At 41.0% G+C, this 22,305-nt stretch overlaps 1 protein-coding gene across 1 annotated transcript in view; it reads right to left on the bottom strand.

The window, feature by feature from the left end:
• The window catches only part of plekha7b (pleckstrin homology domain containing, family A member 7b), a 166,669-nt gene extending 145,984 nt beyond the window's left edge, over window positions 1-20,685 (bottom strand). The window contains exons 1-3 of the mRNA XM_036587019.1: window positions 20,316-20,685; window positions 20,149-20,225; window positions 19,887-19,944 (exon numbers count right to left, since the gene is read on the bottom strand). Of these exons, the coding sequence (XP_036442912.1) occupies window positions 19,887-19,944; window positions 20,149-20,225; window positions 20,316-20,398 (218 nt within the window). The 5' untranslated portion in view covers window positions 20,399-20,685. The remainder of the gene's footprint in view (window positions 1-19,886; window positions 19,945-20,148; window positions 20,226-20,315) is intronic.
• Window positions 20,686-22,305: the final 1,620 nt, after the last annotated feature.

Raw genomic sequence — 22,305 nt, 5'->3', positions numbered from 1 at the left:
CAGAAAATGCCACACTGCATCACGTCATAGCCTGATGCAGCACCGTGGAGCAGCATCATCACTCCTTTCTTTTGACCAATTTGATGTGGTACCTTAATCAACGTAAGGCCATTTGTGTCACAGCGTAAGCTTTATTGAGTTAAGGACATTCTTTAACTCCTCGAATAGCTGGGGCCCAAAGTTCTATAGGGCCCAAAGGTTCTATAACCTATAAGCCTTTGTAGGTCATAAGCCTGAGATCTTAAGGAAGTAGCAGAACAGGTCCAAAGTCCAGTTAAGAGCTGTATTATGTTCTGTAAGACATGCTTTTAGTACACAGTTACTTCGATAATGCAAACTTTAATATCATCTGATCCCGTGATACATTTGAAAAATACCGTGATACTGATTTCCACCAATATCGGTCAGCGCTAGATCTGGAGAACACGGACGTTCCTGTGTCAGTTCAGCAAACCAGCACACGGCATTAGGATGCTTTAGAAAGCTAAAAATGGCTCACACCCCCTCTTATCTTCACTAAGCTCACTATAAATGTTCAAAGCGATCAGTTACGTCTACATTCATAGGCAGATCCCGCTCCGCCTGCTGCTGGTGGTCGGACACGACTAATGTGATTTCTGTCAGATAAATGGTCCGTGCCGCAGGTAGTGAATTCTAAAGTAGCGTTTCTGTTGTCTATTTTTTCCCCTCCCTCTCCTCCTGCCCAGGTTTGGTCCACTGCGGCTCCACTGCGCACGGCTCCCGTCGCAAAGGGAAATCATTAAGCAGTCTCGTCACAGCAAAAAGGGTCCAGCCTCCTGCACGGCGAAAAACGCAGCATAATCACTTTATCCCTTATTCTCCTCACAGAGCAGAGAGAGAGAGAGAGGTAGAGAGATAGAGAGAGATAGAGAGAGATAGAGAAAGAGAGGTGCTGGTAAAAGCACTGGCACAAACCGTCTGCATCATAGCACCTTATCATTATGGCCAGGAACAGTGCAGGAGATCGAATCCAGTCAGTTAACAAGCCACCAGCTCCTACTGTACTTGTACATCAAATCCACCAAAGTCATTCATGGACAGTGGCCGTGAATACTAAGCATGCATGAATAATACAGCAATCACAGCAAAGCCAAGTCCAGAACACTGACATTGACATGTACTGATCACAGCCTTTTATATGAATGAGTCTGATAACAGGCCGTCTGCGCAGCCACTCCATCACAGCGCGGGCCAAGACGAAGCCAGTGAAGGTCACTCCCACACTCCAGGGGAGAGCCGAGCAACCTGTGTTTGCTTACGCACTGGAACCGATAGGGCTTGACCACAGGCACGCACTGGCACATGATTCTTACACCAATTGAATGACCTGCACCACAGAAATGGGAGGCTGGCATCAGCATCAGGTGGCATTTAATGAGGCAACATTAAAGCAACTTAATTTGTGAATGCTGTATGCAGCTTTTTCTGAGACCGTGTTTGTTCACCCTTAGAGGCTTAATAGAAAATTACACAACAACTCAACAACTCAAATATCAACCTTTTCAGTATTTAATGTGTTTTGCCTTTATTACAGCTTCCATTCTTTTCAGTAGACTTGCTCTCAGTTTTTCAAAGAAACCTGCAGAGATATTTTCCAAAGTTTTTGTGAACATTTTCAAAGTTCAGTCTTAGAAGTTGGTTGCATTTTCAGCAGCTCATGATCCAAGCAATCTCAATTACTCATCAATCCATAAAACCTTCCCTCACATCTCAGTCCAGCTTCGGAGAATAAGAAGCTAATATCAGCTTTGTAGTTTTAATGCTGGTTGTATTTTTGATAACATTGAGGCTATCAAAATACGCATCCTTTGAGACCCATAGTGCTGAGCTGTCTTCTCACAGATGGACAGAACCACCTGTGAACACTTTTTAGATCTGAAGCATTTAGTGCTGTCATAATGATGAAAATTTCAATATGATGCTTTGAATTGTACTGAAATTCGATACCATTTTCGATAACTAAGGCAGATAAAACACATTTAAATAAACGTCTATAAACTAGATTTAAATAAACTAGAATAACACCATATGCAATAATATGAAACACATGAAACACTGAAGCTGAATGAAGCTTAAGTTGGCTTCCTATTCTCCAGCTTCTTGTTCTAATCTTCCTGTTGCATCTTAAATGGTGCAGCAGTTACATTCAGGAGCCACCATTTAAGGTGGAACGGCGATATTGGAACAAGAAGCTGGAGAATAAGAAGCTAATATCAGCTTTGTGGTTTTAATGCTGGTTGTATTTTTGATAGCATTGAGGCAATCAAAATACCCCACCTAGAGTCTTATGTAGGACTAAGACTAAGGCTGTGAACTCACTGCAGATGCCATTTTAGCATAACAAACTGCATGTTTGTAACTAAAGTCTATGTGAGTCAAAAGAAAGCACAAGCAGGATATAAATAGTATGATACTACAAGAAACAAGCATTGGACCATCTCAAAATGTTCAGTATCGATATGTATCATAATATCAATAATTTTTTGTTGTGATTTTCTCTGAAAGACTTAAATTTTAAGTACTGTTTATCTGGTTTTGACAGTTTTGCTTTGACTTTCCTTTTCTTTTTGCAAGTGAACTAACTTTTGACATCCAAACAAACAGAAAAACATAGAAAGTACCTGCTGGTACTGAAACATAGACCTAACAATAATGTAAATGCAAGTCATTATGTATCAAACTGATTATGCAATAATGCAATAACTAGTGCTGGGTATTGTTATTTTTTGGTTATCAATACCTTATAACCTTTTTTATACCAAATTCCTGAACAGTACTTTTTTGGTATGTTCTTGCAGACAAATTTAGAAGCTGTTAATAACTTTTTGCTGTTAATAGCCATTCAGCAGTCTAAATATTGGAACATGCATTCTTATTGGCTGAAGGATGCTAATAAGACTGATGACACTGGTATTGAAATTAGGTATTGAATGACACAGAATCTTTCGATACTCTGTAGTACTGAAGTAATTTGGTACCATAAAGGTATTGAATTTCAATACCCAGCCCTAGTAATAACATTTCATTCACTATGTGATGTAAATCAAATGTACAGAAAAGTGGCAGTAATAACTCTAAGGGTTAAGAGTGCTTAGAGTTTCCAGAGTTTCCAAGGCACTGAACTGGCCAGTTCATGCTCGTGGACAAAGTTACATAAAAAACTGGGTTCCAAGGCAACTGTACCACGAAGCAGCTGAAAGTTTCACTCAGCCTTCGCTTTTCCGTCTGAATGACCAAGAACATTCTGCACACTTGCACTTGTAAGCAGGATGTTAGGTCAGCTGGGCCAGGTGTTTGGTATTCAGTAAGATTCTCCTCAACACACCCATCCTGTCCACCTCTGATACAACTGGCTGATATTAAATCGATCCCTATCAGCTCCACAGGCCTTCAAAACAATACAGAACTAATTAAGAAACTCAATACAGCCCCATCAGATGTAATTTAACAGAGGACGGGGACCCAGACCCTGAAGAAGTAATTACACCAGGCATTCGCTTCAGGACAGATTTACTTCTGTGAGAAGAGCACTGGCTTGGAAAATGCCAGGACCCCCCCATTAAGTATCCGGGTTAAAATAAATTAATGGACCGGCTGTCAAGATGATAATTAATATCAACGAGAGAATAATGTGCTCAAACTTGAGGAAAAGGAGAAGAGCTGCGTTTTGTTCTGCTCATGAGGTCGTCTGAACACGGCTGCTTAACCGCAGTGCGTCAGCGTGGAGGAAACAGTTGGAAACACTTTTAAAAGGCTCGGCTCCTTCGAGCTCCTTTCATTTGATCCCTTGAGGTCAAGCCAACAGAGTAAAAAGCAAAAGTACAAAAGCCTCCTAAGAACCACTTCTGCCAGGTGCAAGCTTGGAGCTATCAGGCTAGGAGTTCACTTAAAAGCTAAAAATAAGGAAATGCCAGCCAGCTAAACCTGAAACACAGGTTTTAAAAGAACAGTTATTCATATGTAGGTGATGATTTGCATAAGAGAAAGCCGATAAAGGCACGGTTCAGAGGACAGGTATGAATATCAGGGAGTGGACCAAGCAACACTGTGGGCAAATCCACTGCATTCTTGAGATGAAATGTTGAACCAATTAGCGTGACTGTGTTTAAATATAAGTTTATTCCAGGCCTTCACAAACAAACAACGAAGCATGAAGTTGGGTTGCTAGTGTGGCAAAAACACCGCTCTGGTAGCAGAGCTAGCAGATCAGTGCCTGCAGTTACAGCACGTCCCTGTGATCATCATTTATAGTGCTTTGGCTCGCCCGCTTTTGAAATGCTATATGGGCAATTAACTCCTGCCACAAGAGCTGCACACGAACAGACCAGACAAGACCAATTAGAGGAGGTGGAAATAACTAAACCGAAATGTCTTGGTAGAGAATGTAGCCAAACTGCTCATGTAGTCACTGAGTGTGTTTACATGCACTCAATAATCTGATAACTGCAGAAAATCAGATTTTGTCAGTAATCCGATCAACACGTTAACATGCTCTTCAGTAATCAGATAATGGGGAAACTCCGGGTCTACATGAGTCAGACAGTAATCAGATTTCTGCTTTACAAGCAGCCAATAAACTCACAGAAGAAGATGAGACGTAAACGTAATGTAAAACTCAAACTTCATACCGCAGCTTTAACGTCGCACTCGAACATCATCTAGAAATCCTTTATTTCGTGTTTGGTTTCAGCAACGCTCCAAAAGTGTTTTGCTGCGTCTTGTGACATCCACCGTCCGATCTCGCGCATGCGCAGACTGAGAAATCCGTCAGAAATCAGAGCACGAGTTTACATGAACTGAGATTACTGAGCTAAAATCCAGCCGCTTTATCAGATTTCTTATTCAGATTTCTAGATCAGAGTATGGTGTTTACATGACCATTTAAATCACTGGATGACTGCAGAAATCTGATTATGATCGGATTATTGAGTGCATGTATACGCGCTCACTGTTAAAAAAAAATCTCTATGGCTTCGTTCACATTACCAGGTTGAAGTGGCACAAATCCGATTTTTTGCCCTAATGTGACTCAGAGCTGATGTTTTCAGGGCTGTGTGGACACAAATCTGATCTTTTCAAATCAGACCTGAGCCACTTTCATATGTGGTCCTAGATCGGATTTGTGGCTGTGTGACCGTAATGTGACTCTCAGATCGGAATTCACGTGCTTTTTTTCCACTGTGCGTGCTCCATCATTCAGCGTTACCATGGCAGCAGCGCAGAACAGAAGTTAAAGCCTGTAAACGGTGGAAAAGCAGCTCATCTAACCTTTTTCTCCTTTGCCTCGCTCTAATAATGAAGCTGAGAGCTGAACAGAGTTAATTATCTTCTCAGCGAAGCTCGTTCTGCTCGTTAGTTTGTGCTGATGATGAACGTGATTCATTCACGTGACGTTACTGAGTAGGATGAGCGCATGAGGGTCATTTCAGGACGCCGGTTCGTCACATTAATGACCGATCTGAATGACTTGCCTAAATGAGTGTGAATCATCGTGTCAGAGAGATCAGATTTGAGCAAAGAATCGGATTCGAGTGATGAGGCTTGTAATGTGAACGCAGCCTATTTTTTCTACAGTATTTGAACATGGCTGCTTTGCTTCACATTTGGTGGTGAACAGAGTAACGGGGTGCTCCGAAATGACTGGGAATAAAACTTCTTTACATTAACTTTCATCGAAAGCTGGACTCATGGCCTAGCCACAGACGACTCTGGATCAGGATTTGATTTGGAGGAATACAATAATTTTTTCTAAAAGTTTTGCTCATCAGCTGATACATTATAACTGTAACAAATTTATATTCCAAATGAAACTATCCACTGATAAACGTTGTTCTAAATGCTCTTTAGATGCTCTTGGAACACGGCAGTGCCCCCCAGGGAAACATCTCTAGAAAACAACAGCTTTCCTGCTCTCTTATCTTTTAGAAGTAGATCTTCCGTTACATTCTGCCTCTGAGATTATTCAGTACCTGCAACCCTGCCAAAAGAAAACAGTAATGGCTTCTTTGACAGCAGTGAAGAAAACAAGACTGAAATTCCATGTAAATTGTGCGTCTTTGTGTACGTCTGTTTTGTTCAGTTGTATTTGTTTTCTCCTGTAAAGTTACTATTTTAGAGATATGTGTTTTTCTTCAGACAGTGACAATATTTTCCCTGTATTCATTTTCCCATTATTGTTTTGACTGGTAGGCAAATGTGTTAACTGCAAAGAGAAAGTCCGTGAGCTAGCGTGGGCAACCCGAGTCTGGTCCGTGTAGGCAGGCAGTCAACGTATGGCCACTGTCTCATGGAAATCCAACACCTCCGCTGCTGCTCCTGTGGGACGTAAACCCGAAAGACAAAAAGAATATTGTCCCGACAGGACGCCATTGTGAAGCCATGCCTTTGGGGAGCTATAGGATTGCACTGGTTCAATGCAGACTGACTTCTGCAGGTATCCATTTGCTTCGCTCGAGGTGAAAACTGGGAAAAGTGCTTTCAGCTCTTCTTGCGCAAATGAAGTGGCACACATTCCTTTGTGACTTTTCACACAAATGACACCTACGCAAAGGAGATTACTGCAGAATGTTGTTTTCAGCTCCATAAAGCTGAGAAGCTCATAAATAGGAACTCGAGTCAAGAGGTGTTAATTCGCAGTTAGGATTTTTATTTATTCATGTTCAGACAAGGTACCCGCTCCCGCGAGGATCTGGCCTAATTCAGTACTGAAAGTGTGGTGTACAAAGTCTGCTACTCCTCCATTTTGAGCAGATGTAAAGGAGAGTGGTTTTACTACGCTCGCTCGAGCTCAACAGTCCCTCCATTGTGTCACTCGCTTCTTATTTCCAGCAACCTGCTGCACAAGCAACAGGCCGTTGTCACGGCAGCGACATGTGGACTTGGACCGGGATCAGCCTGCTCGGTGCACAATGGAAACGGGGTGGGGAGGAGGAGGATCAGATCAAGAGTTCACCGCAGACTTCCAGCATCGTCACTCCTGAAATCTACTGCCACCTTCAACCCAAACCCACCCAAAGAAAACTACCGTTTTACCTTCATCCATCATAAAAGAGCAACAACAAATAAGTCTACGAATAAGTCATCCCAGCTGACTGTACTGCAGTCAGCACGGTATTAATGGACTCTAACTGGACAGCTCTCAATGCAAGTCTCTGCCAGAGCACACCAGTCCATCGTTCTCCAACTTTGGGCTGGTGTGCCACAGCTTTGTGTGAATGTTTGGAGACTCTAGAATGTTCTGCCCCATTCACAGTGTTCTTGGCTGTTTTCCCCATTTACACTGACCAAAATGTGCTTTTTACTCCATTTGTGTTTTGTGGGCTTTGAAACACTATTATTTTCTTAGTGTCTGAATCGTAAAAAAGGAACTCCAGAGTAGTTTTGAAGGCACTACAATCTCCCACAGTGCACTCATAATTTGTAGTGGACACTGTAGATCATTACACCAACTAAATGTTTTCAGAAGTGCATTGCGACTGTCTTGTTGCTAGCAAAGGACAAAAGGGCAAAAGACAAAGGACAAAGAGCAAAAGACAGAGACAAAGGGCAAAAGACAGAGGAATGTTATCTAAAGTTAACGGGGCTGCTGAGGCATTAAAAACTAAAATTATTAGATTCTCTCAACTCTTACTATGAAAATGTAGCGGCTCCGTACAGTTAGAAACAAAGACCCTAATACTGTCCATCATACAGTATTAACACTGATAGGTTACTGCAGTCATGCACCAACAATTAAATGTGTATCTTAGTCAAGTGTTTTACTTTTATTTCAAAATGTTAGAATTAAGATGCCACTTTTAGCCTCACTCAAGCAACTAAACTTGATTTGTTTAGGAGGCTGGTGAATTCTAACATAGTTTAATGATAAAGTCTGAATTATGTCACTCTTCTTTGGGGTAGCGTAATACTAATAAGGAACTGGGGAGCCATTTTGGTCACTGCCTGGGTCATTTAGCTTGTGACTTATTCACAAACACTTTAAATTCTTATTCTGAAACAATTTAAAGCAAGTTGCCCGCATTATAATGTTGGTGTTTGTTAAGAAAAATAGTTGACACTGTCAAAAGCTGATGGATTAAGTTTAAAAAATGCAGAACATTAGAACCTGACACTTAAAAGTGCTGTATTTAGTTAGGCTGGAGAAGATAACATTCACCTATGGAAAGAATTTAGCTTTCTCACAACTAAAACCAAAAATGACCACTCGGTTAATTTCTTTAGATATAGTTTACATTTTATATTACAGTGTCAACTTTTTTCTGAGTCTCCTTTAAACATTCACAGTTTTACATGTGAGAAGTTGACTGTGTGAGAATCTCGTCAACTTTTAAAGCATCATCTAACTTTGTTACAGGGGAACATTGGGTCAGTGTGCCATGGCCTTTAAACCCCTCTATAAACACTAGAACTGACCTACACTGCAGAAAGCGAGCACTGCCTGTATAATCAAGTCAGTCCATCAGCAAGAGTGACGGTTCTTATCAGTACACTGGGCAGGGTGAGCAGCTAGGTGAGAAAGAGAAGATGGTCATCTTGAACGTCATCCTTTTTCTCACATTAGGCAAGGCTGACAGTGTGAAGAGCACCCTCCACATGAAAACCATGATCTCTTGCATTAGCCACTTCCACTGCACTCTAGCATAGGTGTACTGGGGCGGACTGTCAGTTATCTCTTTGAGGCCAGACCATCGACATCAAGAGAGATGAATCAGACTGTGACCTCTCTCTGAGTCACATGGAAATTTCTCTGATCTCCACAGAGATCAGAAAGCCTCTCTGGAGACTGGAGACTCTTCTGCATCCACAAATGCACAGAGCAGAGTTTCTGATATTGTGTCGGATGGACTTTTAATTTACCGTGTTTTCCGATCAAAAAAGGTCACCCTGGAAACCCTCTTTGTAGCCTGTTTTGTACCGCTGTGCCATTTTTCGTTCTACCTCCCTTCATATACTGGCCCTAAGTACCATGACACACTGATCCAACAACTCTGATGAGCCAAACAAACCTGTCTGAATGGGGGAGGGACATTCTACAACAGTGTTAACGGGGGAGGCCACTCTAGAACAGTATGAATGGGGGGAACATTTTAGAACACTGTGAAAGGGGAGAACATTTCAGAACAGTGTGAATAGAGGACAATCATCCTGTGAGAATGAGGGAGAGCATCAAACAACAGTGTGAATAAGGGAGAACATTTTAGAACAGTGTGACTGAAGAGAACATTCTAGAATGGTGGTGAACGGCAGAGACCATTCTAGAACAGTGTGAATGGGGGAGAACATGCAAAAATGCCAGTACAGAGTGAATAGAGATCATTCTAGAACAACATGAATAGAAAGAACATGCTTGAACGGTGAGAACGGATGAGACCATTCTAGAACAGTCTGAGTAAAGAGGACGTTCTAGAACAGAATGAATGGAGAGACCATTCTAGAACAGTGTAAATGAGGGAGAACATTTTAGAACAGTGTAAATGAGGGAGAACATTTCAGAACAGTGTGACTGAAGAAAACATTCTAGAATGGTGGTGAACGGCAGAGACCACTCTAGAACAGTGTGAATGGGGGAGAACATGCAAAAATGCCAGTACAGTGTGAATACAGATCATTCTAGAACAATGTGAACAAAGACAAAGACAAAATTCTAGAATGGTGATGAATGGGGGAGACCATTCTAGAACAGTGTGAATGGGAGAACATACTTGAACGATGTGAACGAAGGACACTATTCTAGAACAGTCTGAGTGGAGAGAACGTTCTAAAACAGAATTAAGGGGGGGGATACTATTCTAAAACAGTGTAAACAGGGGAGAACACTACAGTGTGAATAAGGGAGACCACTCTAGAACAGGAGAGAACATTCCAGAACAGTGTGAATGGAGAGAACATTCTACAACCAGGTGAACGAGGGACACAATTCTAGAACAGTGTGAATGGAGAGAATGTTCTAAAACAGAATTAATGGAGGATACTGTTCTAGAACAGCATAAATAGGGGAGAACACTACAAACAGTGTGAATGAGGGAGAGCATACTAGAACAGAACGAATGGAGAGAATATTACAGATCAGTGTGAATGGAGAGAACATTCTAGAGACTCCCAAAATCAGATACAAGTATATGGTGCACCAACTCAACATTTGGGTTTGTTAGTCTTTGTTGGAGAACGTTGGTTCGACGTGCTCTGATCTCAAAGAGCTCCGAGTGAAACACCGTAACTGATCTCCGTTCACTGTTAAAGTAACTGAGCGTTCCTGCTGTAGGATCTAATTGAGCAGCTCCTCCAGGCTCCGACACAAAGAACGTGATGTGTCAACGTCACCCACTTTTCAGCTGCTCATGTGAAGATAAATTCCAAGAGCCTGTCTCCCTGTTCACATCTCTTAATTAGCTAAGCGCAGCGGGGATCGGGGGGGGCCGAACAGGTGGGCATTGCATTCAAGCGCTTCTCCCATTAGCCCTTATAAGCTCACGCGGGATGTATTAAATATCTGGCAACCACCAAGCCTGCAGTAAATCAAATAAACTTTTGATCGGGGAAGCGAGGCCAGCGTGTGGCCCACCGAGCGCTCCCCCCATTAACCAGAGAGATAATATTCACATCAGCAGAAATGAAGGGTCCCAGGGAGGTGCTAACATAAAGCTAATGCGCTCAGGCTCAAGGACAGGCTCCCTATCGCACCCGCCGTGCCCTCTAATGAAATAATGACCTCTCCGAGTCTGAGATGAGCTTTTGAGTTAGCATGAATTTGTTCTGGGCTGCCAATTTTGACACAAACGCTGCACGCTAACGCTAAATTCCTTTGTGAAAATGAATCATGAAATGAAAGTAACCACAAGTCATGCTAAGCTGCTTAGCTAGTAAATCTGTTTGGCTGGCAAATTAATGGGCGGTGAAGAAAGCATAAAATATTTTTTACAGAACATTTAGAAAGAAGAAAGGCAAAGTTTTTCTGTTTTCTTTGTTCTGTTTTAAGCTATATCAGCTTCCTTCCCAAGTGACACAGGAACAATGTACAGCGGCAGTGTAGCCTACAGGATCCAAACAGGAACCGTAAAGCCATTTAGCCACAAAAAAGCACTTTATTTCACAGCCCTGACATTTGTGCTCTTGTACATCTCAGAGCCACAGTGTGCAGTTTTGTCGGTGCGCACAATGACCGCCTTCATGTGGTCCAACAATAAACCTGTCAGCAATAACACATTTCCAAAATCATTTTCTCTGACCTTTAAAATCCCCCCCCTCCGTTATGCTAATGCTGCTGCTGTGTTTCCCACTGGTCAAGTGTTGCCTTGTGAAAAAAAAAACAATAAATAGGTCCCGTCACAAGAACAGGGCTATTGAAATGCAAAGCAGCAAGCAAGTCGCTAATGCACTCTGGATCGCATTGCATAACTGGACTACAACAGCACAGCGCACAAAAAGAGACAGGGGTCACGCTTATGTGGTTCAAGCAGGTGGGTTTATGAATCACCATGTGTGTTTGGAAATGAAGTCACTTAAAAAAAAAGTCATGCCTGATGATAAATAGTGTTTCTAAACACAGCTGTTGAGGTATGTCCAGTCAAAACAATTTCCAAAGTCGAAACTATTCCAAAGTATAGAGATGAACCAGCGTAATAATTTCACATTCCTTCACTAAATTTGTAACAGGAGCACATTAAATGAACTGATGTAATATTAGAGTAGACTCGTCAGTGGATTATTAGGTTTGAAGGTCTCCTGTCTTCTGAATTTTAAAAGGCATTCCACCAATTTTTCACACTTTCTGCAAAACGAACTCTTTAAGATGTAAATAAAGTCTTTCAGAATACTATGATGTGAAATGCTCCATTCTAGAGTGGTTACAGTGGTGCTGACAGGACCCGACATCTGAAGAGATTAACGGCTCTAAAATCTACCACAAAGAAAATTATTAACTGAAATGGTTATGAATACTCAGCCTGATGCCCGAGAGATTACGTGCGCTTAATAATCCGATCATAATCTGACTTCTGCTGTTATCTGATTAGTCAAAAGGTTGTGTAAACAGTACACTCGCATTTCTTAGACCAGAGTAAGGTCTAGAAATCTGATTAAGAAATCTGATAAAGAGGCTGGATTTTAGCTCAGTAATCAGATTTCTCAGTGCTGTAAACTCTTACTGTGATTTCTTTCGGATTTCTCAGTCTGAGCATGTGCGAAAACAGACGGCGGTTCCAGAAATAAGTGAGCAGCGTTGCTGCGAGACGCAGCAAAACACTTTTGGAGCGACACTGAAACCAAATACACTCTTCACAAAATGAAGGATTTAAATATTCTTCATGTGTTCATGTTTTCAGGTAAAGTAGTGCGATGTTTTTTAAAAAAAGCCACAGCATGAAGTTTGAGTTTTACGTTATGTTTACATTGCGTCTTCTTCTGTGAAAATCTGATTACTGTCTGACTCATGTAAACCCAGAGTTTCCCCATTATCTGATTACTCAAGTGCATGTAAACGCATTGATAGGTATATCGATATAAAGTCACTATATTCACACTATATTCCAAACAGAGCATTTCACACCAAACCACTCTGAATGAGTTGGCTGATCTTTTTTTTAACAAATTGTACAGAAATTCTTAAAAATGGTGGAATTCCCATTTATTTAAAAAATCTAAAATTTTCTCCTTTAAATTTACGGTTTCCCCCCTTACCCCAAATATAGTCAATCAGCCTGATTGGTGTCCATCTTCTTCTTTTTTTAAGACTGGAGCTAAGAGGCTAATGTACACTGTCAGAAAAAAAGGTACAGTACAGACACATTTTGGTTCATCAAGGTCCAAACACCCTCAAAGGTACAACAATGGCCTGAAAGTCCAATTATGTACCTTAAATAAGTACTAAGTACGATTAGGGTACAATTATGTTCCCTAACTAAAAGTACAGAAGATGTACTCTTTAGGGTACCACCCCAGTACCCCAGTGAAGTGAAGGGGTACCACTCCATTGACAGGATAGTATCTCTTTTTCTGAGAGTGTAGCTAACAATTACGGAATGGACCAAAACTGGAACTTTTTACTTTAAACAGGCTGTGGGCAATCAGCCAATTTACTATTTTAATTTTGGCCTATCTGTGCTGCATCGGTATGATGCAGAGTATCTGAATGCTGCTACTGTTCCTATATTAAAATGTCACGGTATAATTATGCATGACTTCATGTGATAAACAGCCAGTTGCCTTACTTTCAGTGTAGCACTTGATTTAAACAGGCAACTCATATTTCATTTAAGAGTTTGAAAATACCAGTTTAGCTCATTACAAAGCAAACCGTGTTATTTCTACTGCGACTTTGGCTAATAGAAAGTACAGGAAACGTGTTAGTGTGTTTCATGTTTTTGCTCAGTCCACACAGTGTGAGATTCAGGTCGGCCATAGACATTCATAATCAGCGCCTCCCTACACTGTTAGAAATAAAGGTACAGTGAAGGTACATTTTTCATTCATCAACATACAAACAATGTAAATGTTCCCTCAAAGGTTCAACAGTGGTGTTAAGGTCTGATTGTGAACCTTAAATCAGTTTTTCCAGGTGAAAAGTTCGTATTTGTACCTTTTCATAACTGAATGTTTTAAAACAGAACAGCAAAATAAAAGCCTGGAGACGAGACGGGGTGTGTGGAGTCAGTACAGCTTAGAACATATCATTTCAGTGGATTATGGTTCAGTTATGTTCCCTGACTAAAGGTACTGAGATGTACCCTTGAGGGTCCCACCGCAATGACAAGAGGGGCACTGACCAGTGACCGTTCAGTACCTTTATTTCTGAGAGTGTACCAACAATTAATGGAAGCTTATATTTCACCAATAATCACTGTGAAAACTGCATGCCTGCATTATCACACACTTGCCTCAAACTGTGTCGAGCTGTCTCACCTAAACTCAACCAGACCTTCTTACGTGGAATCTGACCCTTATTGATTATTTATGAAAATGGACAAACCTGAAGGTTTAAGATAGCTGCTACTATTAGTCACTGGCTGCAGATGCACTCTGAGCTTGTAAAACAAATCCAGACTCAATCTTTAAACCAACATTCAACCAGCTTCAGTGATTGTGACAGGACAATTCTCAATTCCTCTTCCAATCAAAACTCCACTATGCCAAAGCCTGGTTCTTCGTACTTGCATTCTGAAGTGTTTCAAGGACTCTCCAAAGCTAACAGAAGAAAACAAACCACAAGTAAACACCTCGCCTAGTCCGGCTGTCTGGGGGGACTGCAGCCTGGAAGAGGGTCATCGCTATGCCAGTAACTGCGGTATCTTCTAGAGGGGAGGGATCTTCTGCGTGTGTTTTAAATTACTGGACAATGTTGATTTAAGGTTAGTGGAAGTGCTGGAGGATATGAAGAGAAATGTCTTGCAGGGGCACAGCTGCTGTTTGCTGCGAGCCAACGGCTGATTCCTTCCTGTAAAACGCAGCAGAAAACTGCCAGCCTAGAGGTGGGCGATATGGCAAAAACACAACATCACAATAATTCAAGACTTTTTCAGAATACTATGCGCATCACTATATTCAGTTCTTCTGAGGTTGGATAATTAGGAATAGACAAAAAAGCCCCAACAGTGCCAGAAAAACAATGAATGCATTGATCATTACTCAACACTTTATATACTGTTCTTCAGTTAATCCAACTAAACAGGCCTAATTATGCTCTCTTTGTAATGAAACGAGCAGCTGATCTGTGCTCTTCAGGTACTGATGATATCCACGATAAGGTCAGAAAGCATATTGTGACATAATATGACAATTTACCACAATAATGATAAACGTTGCCATATTGCTCCTCTATTGCCCAATATTAACCCCTAACTATTAGTGTGCCATATTAATCTGGTATACTGGTTGAAATTCTTTCTAAGGTATGAGTTTTGTCGAACTGTTATACTGCTATATTACAAATATGGCCAGATGAGGCGACATACGAACAGTGCAAAACACACTAACGTTATTCCCTTTAGCTGAATGATCTGAGTCATGGATGTTTCAGTCACATTTCAAATAAAAACCCAGCAGACCCTCAATCACCTCCTACTGTCTAGCCCACTGATATGAAGTAGTTCCCTTTGTTTTCAAGGCAGCAGAAATAAAGGAATGTACTCTTGTACCGCCTGAGAAGCAGCCTGACTTGGTGAGCTCATCAGCGTCTAGGAGCCTTGTCTGTGCAAAAAGCTGTTGACCAGCTGGTACTGCAGTGTGAATGACTTATTTGAATTTCTAGTTCCACCTTAAATGATGCAGCAGTTACATTCTGACACCTGTACAGAATGTAACTGCTGCTTCATTTAAGGTGGAACCGAAAATTGAAACAAAATGCTGGCGAATAAGAAGCCAACTTCAACCTTGGCTGAACAACACTGAACAACATTTAGGACCTTTCTGTCGAGCCTGCGGGGCTACAGTCAGAAAGCAGTACTGACACAGGTTTATATATCACTGCTGTCGGAACAAAAGCTTTGATCTCCAAAATGGTAACTTTACAGGAGAAGGAAAAAACATACTTTACTTTTAATGTAAGTCAATGGAACCAGACTTCTTTCCAAGTAATTTGGGCCATTTAATTTAGTCCATTTATCATGAAATTTACATACAATGTAAAGAGCAACATGTACTTTCAAATTATGTCAAAAAAACTGGAAAATGCGAAAAATTGAGTTACGAGGTTTTGTTACGACAGCAGCGATATGTATTGTTCAGTTTGTTATTACTGTTTTGCACAATAAAAATATTTTTACTTAATCAAAATAAAAATACATTTACTTAATCATCTGAAATGGTTTAAATTTGAAAACGAATATATATTCTGCTATTAACCAAAACCTTCAGAAATTTTAATTATACAGTGGTATAAATTTTTGGCCATACTGCCCACCACTATCCCTATGCCAGCCCCTCCAAAAGACTGAGATTCCAAATAACGAAGTAAGCAACAAATAAACCAGCCAGCTATTTTAATATGTCAACTAAGGAGGCAGCTCAACTGGTAAAGACATGAAGGACACATGGGCGCTATAGTGGACACGGGCCTCTTTTGAAGTGGCTGTTTTCCTACTAAATGAAGCTGAACGGGTATTGTGACTTTGCCGAGCCAAGCTACCGTGAATTGAGAGTGCGATCATGCTATATATCTCTGTCACCATAAGTTTGTATGGGCACACAGCTGTACACACACACACACACACACACACACACAGGACAGAATGGAAACAACATGCAGCTAATGGGGAGACTGAAGGTCTTGCACATTGCTGGACATGAGTAGAATTTTAATGGGAAAAGTCCGTCCAGTCGTGCTGGGCATTACGTGGGCAGGGAGAGAGAGGTAATTGGTGGCAGGACTGCCATGTTGGACCAGTGTCTGCAGTACAGACTGGCAGCGAGCTCTGTGATCAAGCTGCCTTCCTACAGAGTCACAAAGATGAAAGATTTCCCAGCGATCCTTTTTATGTTTAACAGACAACAAATGCACAGCTTAAATCAAAACGGATGTAATGATGAAGTCAGAGGATGATATGCAGCTGCTACTATTAGACAAAAAGAGGGAGTGTTAAAACGTGGAGCGTCAATAGTGACACAGTGCATAAAGGTGACATATTCTGTCACTTTCACCTCCTAACGCATCAACCTTGAGATAGACATATGCTAAGTATTTGCCTTAAAGTCCCAACAGCCACTGCAGCTGCTAGGGTCAGTTTTTGGCACTGCAACAGAGAATTCTGAACAAAACCAGTGTTACATATCATGCATTCTGACTGTCTTTCCATCCTCAGTTACTTCTTAATGCTGTTGGTCTTTGCCAGCATTTTCTCAGTAAAATCATTGTGCTTTAATAACAGCAATCAATAACAAATGCCAGTCTGTTATCACTACAGTAACAACAGTATACCCATCATTGGTCAACAGCTTCACAATCTCTCCATTGACCTTGATAGACCTTCTGAGCAAACTCAGAGCAAAGTCCTGGTAGGAGTCGTGGCGCTGCTTCAGTGCTTTTAAGCTCATATTTGAAATACTTGAAATGCCATAGCTTTAGCCCAATATCCACCCCCAGCACTGCTGTGTTTTGTATTGTAGGATGTGTTATTTTCTACAGTCAGTACACTCTCACTGTAGCTAACTGGTTTGTCCTCATGTTAACTTATACATTTGATGCTATGCTTAAATACATAAAGTCCAAAAGTTTGTAGAAAGCAGATTTTTTCTAAAATCAATGATGCTCACAAAGAGTTTGTCCTCCTTTGCTGGAGTAACAGCCTCTACTCTTCTGTGAAGGCTTTACTCTAGATGTTGGAACATTGTTGTGAGAATTTGATTGCACTCAGCTAGTGGAAAACATCTAATTGTGATTATCTGCCAATATTGTGACTGCAAATGAATGCCAGTTGAAGAGTTCTGTGTTATTTGGTCAAATTTCTTCATTAGGAATTTATTAAGACAACTGTGGATAACTGCACTCTTTCAAACTGCAATACTGACCTAATAATGATGAACTGTTAAGCTCTACATTCAGCCAAAAGAGCATTAGTGACACCAGAAACGTTATACACCGATCAGGCATAACATCATGACCAGCTTCTTGTTTCTACCCTCATTGTCCATTTTATCAGCTCCACTTACTATATAGGTGCACTTTGTAGTTCTACAGTTACAGACTGTAGTCCATCTGTTTCTCTGATACTTTGTTAGCCCACTTTTACCCTGTTCTTCAGTGGTCAGGACCCCCATGGACCCTCACAGAGCAGGTACTATTTGGGTGGTGGATCATTCTCAGCACTGCAGTAACACTGACATGACACAGCAGTGCTGCTGGAGTTTTTAAACACTGTGTCCCCTCACTGTCCACTCTATCAGACACTCCTACCTTGTCAGTCCACCTTGTAGATGTAAATTCAGAGACGATAGCTCATCTGCTGCTGCACAGTTTGTGCTGGTCATCCTCTAGTCCTTCATCAGTGGTCACAGGACGCTGCCCACAGGACGCTGCCCACAGGATGCTGTTGGCTGGATATTTTTGGTTGCTGGACTATTCTCAGTCCAGCAGTGACACTGAGGTGTTTAAAAACTCCAGCAGCACTGCTGTGTCTGATCCACTCAGACCAGCACAACACACACTAACACACCACCACCACGTCAGTGTTACTGCAGTGCTGAGAATGACCCACCACCCAAATAGTACCTGCTCTGTGAGGGTCCATGAGGGGTCCTGACCACTGAAGAACAGGGTAAAAGGGGGCTAACAAAGTATCAGAGAAACAGATGGACTACAGTCTGTAACTGTAGAACTACAAAGTGCACCTATATAGTAAGTGGAGCTGATAAAATGGACAATGAGCGTAGAAACAAGGAGGTGCTCATAATGTTATGCCTGATCGTTATAAAGGAGGAGAGAGGTCACTGGTTAAAATATGAATGTAAAAGCTTGTAAAGCTCGCCGTGAGCAGGGAAAGCCCCAGTACCAGTGCCATCACCCCCACCACCAACCAGTCCCCCCGAGCTTCCCCCGAAATGTGGGAACCTGACAAAGCACATTTTTTTGTGTGTTACTGAGCCAAACGCTACAAACTATTTAAGAAATTTTTGTCAGATTTTATCAGTGATTTCAAAAATGTTTCCGAAACTGTATTTTGACCTTCAGCTTTGAGTATATTGGTCTTCCCATTCAAATATTTAGGATCCTGGTGTTGTATGACTGGAAATAACTTCCCAGTGGCGTTGCCAAGATGGCCGCCACGTCAACAGACTTTCCTATAAGGACTCTGGTGACAATGGATGATTAGGTCTAGCTCTCGATTGACAAGGCCACTCCTATTTATAGGAATGCAATACGGAGATATTTATCATTATCATGATACATTTTTCTTTCATCATGACAGATTTTATTATCGTGATACACAGCATGCATTTCTGAGCATATTACTGATATTGTCAGCACTTAAAGCACACTGACCACAGAGAGCACAATTAGTCCTGTCTAACTGCACTTAGTGCAGCACAGTATATGAAATGGTGAATAAACAAATCACAGTATCCTTTTTTTGATAGCAGTTTTAAAATGTGACACTACTAGTGCAGTTTGTCTAGTGTCAAAATATCGTGATGCATGTTGTGTACTGTGAAAATACCTTCAAGTATCATGATATACTATCTTTTCACCCACCTCTTCTTTAACTCATCCCAAACATATTCAGTGATGCTCCAACTACTTGCTACTCCACAGCCCAATGCTGGGGGGCTTTATACCCCTCTAGCTAGTGCCTGGCACTGGGCATGGTGACCTTAGGCTCATGTGAAGCTGCTCCAGAGCGTCCAATTCTACTGTCAATGCTTTGCAGTGGAGTTAATACGCTACATTTGGGCACCTGAACTGAACGCCTGTCTCAGCAATGGAGACCATCAAGTACCTGAACTCAGGATTAGAATTAGTGCGTCTGGATACTTTTAGACATAAGGGGTCCTGAAAGACATGAGAGGGGACTGTAACATTTCATAGCCTAATAGTTTGGCTCATGGGTGCAGTAAGAGTCTTGCATAATTTTGCACCAACCTATTCTTACTTGTAACAGCAAACTATGCCAGAGGTTTGTAGCAGCGTTAGCCTCCTGACCGGGTCACAGCACCGATCACTAACGCTTCAAACACGACGATAAGATCCTACACTGAGCTTGATGGCGCCTCTGTCCCAATTCACTACGGCTTAAAACATGCAGACAGTACAGTGGACGGGCATTAATCAAGCCCAGTTTGCAGCAGTGTTGCCAGAAGCAGAGCGGTGGGGGGGTGATGTCCGGACACCCGCGCCGCAGACTCACACTTCCACCCGAGAAAGAAACAGAGTAGCGGCTTACTTTATGAAGTAGCTGGCTCCTTCGTCGGTGAACCCCTCCTCCCATCCCCGCGGTAAATCTAGAGGAGAGAGAAACATTTACACCCATGCAGCACCCAAAGTTTGGAAGGGAGCGAGGCTGAAAGTGCCCCGTCCACTATGGAGGAGGAGGATGCTGCACTCCCGCTCCCCGAACACGGTTTACGCCGTTAATGCTGACCTCTACTAAAGTACTGAAGTTCCCGCTGAAAGCCTGCAGTAAACACGCTGCTGAAACTTCTCACCTGACCGTATCATGTGTCCCGAGTTGACAGGTTCGCCCGTGCGGGGATGGAGCCAAGTAGTGCTGCGAGTTTTGTCGCTGGGAAAAAAAAGGCAGAGAAACACCTGTTAGCTGGACGAGGCGATAAAAACACGGTCGGTAGAAACAGTGGACTCTCCGACTGCTCACTTGATGAAAAACACCCTGCCATCTCTGCACACGCCGTACGACCAGTGCTCAGGTAGTGTGTCCCGGCCGAGCGGAGCCGCCATGATCCCGGTTTAGACTCGCCTAACCCGGCTGCTTCATTCTTCTCGCTGCGCTGCGGAGTTTCTAGGGAATCCACTAGGGCTGCACTCCTTAAAGGGGAAGAGCAAACTTGCTGGGAAAGTGCGGGACCGCTTTATCCCACCGTGTGAGCCGACGGAAAATACGGAGCTGGGGGTCCTGCGTGTTGGTGGATGGGAGGTCACATTGGCGGATACGCTGCGTAAACGATATCGCCTTCACTGAGAGACACTCCTCATAGCTGGCGAGGTTTAACGCTGTTAGGGTGTAACTGCAGCACTTTAGGTATGTGATCAGAAGGGTTTGACTAACACTGTAACCTGAGGAGAAAACAGGCTGTAAAGGTCTCTTCAGATAAAGCCCCGCATTCAGATCCACACACGGTGTGTCCTGACAGTGAAAAGCGCTTCTCACAGCTCTCACTGTGTCAGACAGCTACAGTAAGTAAACTAATGCCTGAAGAAAGGCTTGAAGAACACTGGAATGTAGAAGTATGGAAGCCACTCCAGCCAAGTAGAAGAGAAGAAATGTTCTATGTTCCTCCTTTGCTGTTCTCTGGCAACAGCATGTTAATGATGGCCTAGTATTTTTGAAATAATGGCTTATTTTCTCAAAATATTGATTCTGTTTTTTGTTTGTTTGTTTGTTTGTTTTGTTTTGTTTTTTGAAAATTGACTTAATATCTTTAAACAGTGACTAACTTTGTCAAAATATTCAAAACAGTCATTCAAAATAATGACTTGTGTTATAAAATATTGACTTAATATCTTGAAATAATGACTAAATTTGTAAAATTATTGACTTAACATCTAAACATAATTACTTATTTTCTCGATATATTGACTTTATCTTGAAATAATGACTAAATTTGTCAAATTATTGACTTAACCTCTAAACATAATTACTTATTTTCTCGATATATTGACTTTATCTTGAAATAATGACTATATTTGTCGGATTATTGACTCAATATCTCAAAATAATTACTTATGTTCTTGAAATATTGACTTAATATCTTCAGATAATGACTACATTTGTCAAATTATTGACTTCATATCTCAAAATAAGTACTTATTTTCTCAAAATATTGACTTTATCTCAAAATAATTACTAATTTTGTAAAAATTTTGACTAAACACCTAAAAATAATTACTCATTCTCTTGAAATATTTACTTAGTATCTTAAAAAATGGCTTAATTTGTCAAATTATTGACTTACCACCTAAAACTAATTACTTATTTTCTTAATATATTGACTTAATATATTGAAATAATGACTAAATTTGTAAGAATATTGACTTAACATCTACAAATAATGACTTATTCTCTTGAAATATTGACTTAGTATCTTAAAATAATGACTAAATGTGTCAAATTATTGACGTAACATCTCAAAATAATTACTTATGTCCTTGAAATATTGACTAATTTGTCAAAATATTGACTTAGTATCCCTAAAAAATGATTTGATATTTTGAGATAGTATGTCAAAATAAAGTTATTAATTTTATTTCAAGAAAGTAAGTAATTATTTTAGAATGATATTCCGAGATACTAAATCAATTTTGACATATTAAGTCAATATTTGGAGAAAATATTCATTGATTTGAATAGTAGACTGTCTTTATTATAAGATATTGAGTCATTATTTCAACATAGTACGTCTTTATTAAGACATACTGAGTTATTATTTTGACATAGTAAACCAATAACCTGAGAAAGTTTGTCATTATTTAAAGATACTAGGTCAGTTTTTTGTGACATACTGCTGTCAGAAACAGAGAAGAAGAAAAAAATGTAGGTGAGTTTTTTCTCCCCTACCCAGTGAGAATGGGCTTCCATAATAAAAGTCCACAAAGTTCTCCTCCAATTTTAATGCTTCACCAATTTT

The sequence above is a fragment of the Colossoma macropomum genome, unplaced genomic scaffold (genome assembly GCF_904425465.1).
Source record: "Colossoma macropomum unplaced genomic scaffold, Colossoma_macropomum, whole genome shotgun sequence".
Taxonomy (NCBI): Eukaryota; Metazoa; Chordata; class Actinopteri; order Characiformes; family Serrasalmidae; genus Colossoma; species Colossoma macropomum.
The sequence above is the reverse complement of the archived record's forward strand: the minus strand, read 5'-3'. Positions and strand labels throughout refer to the sequence as shown.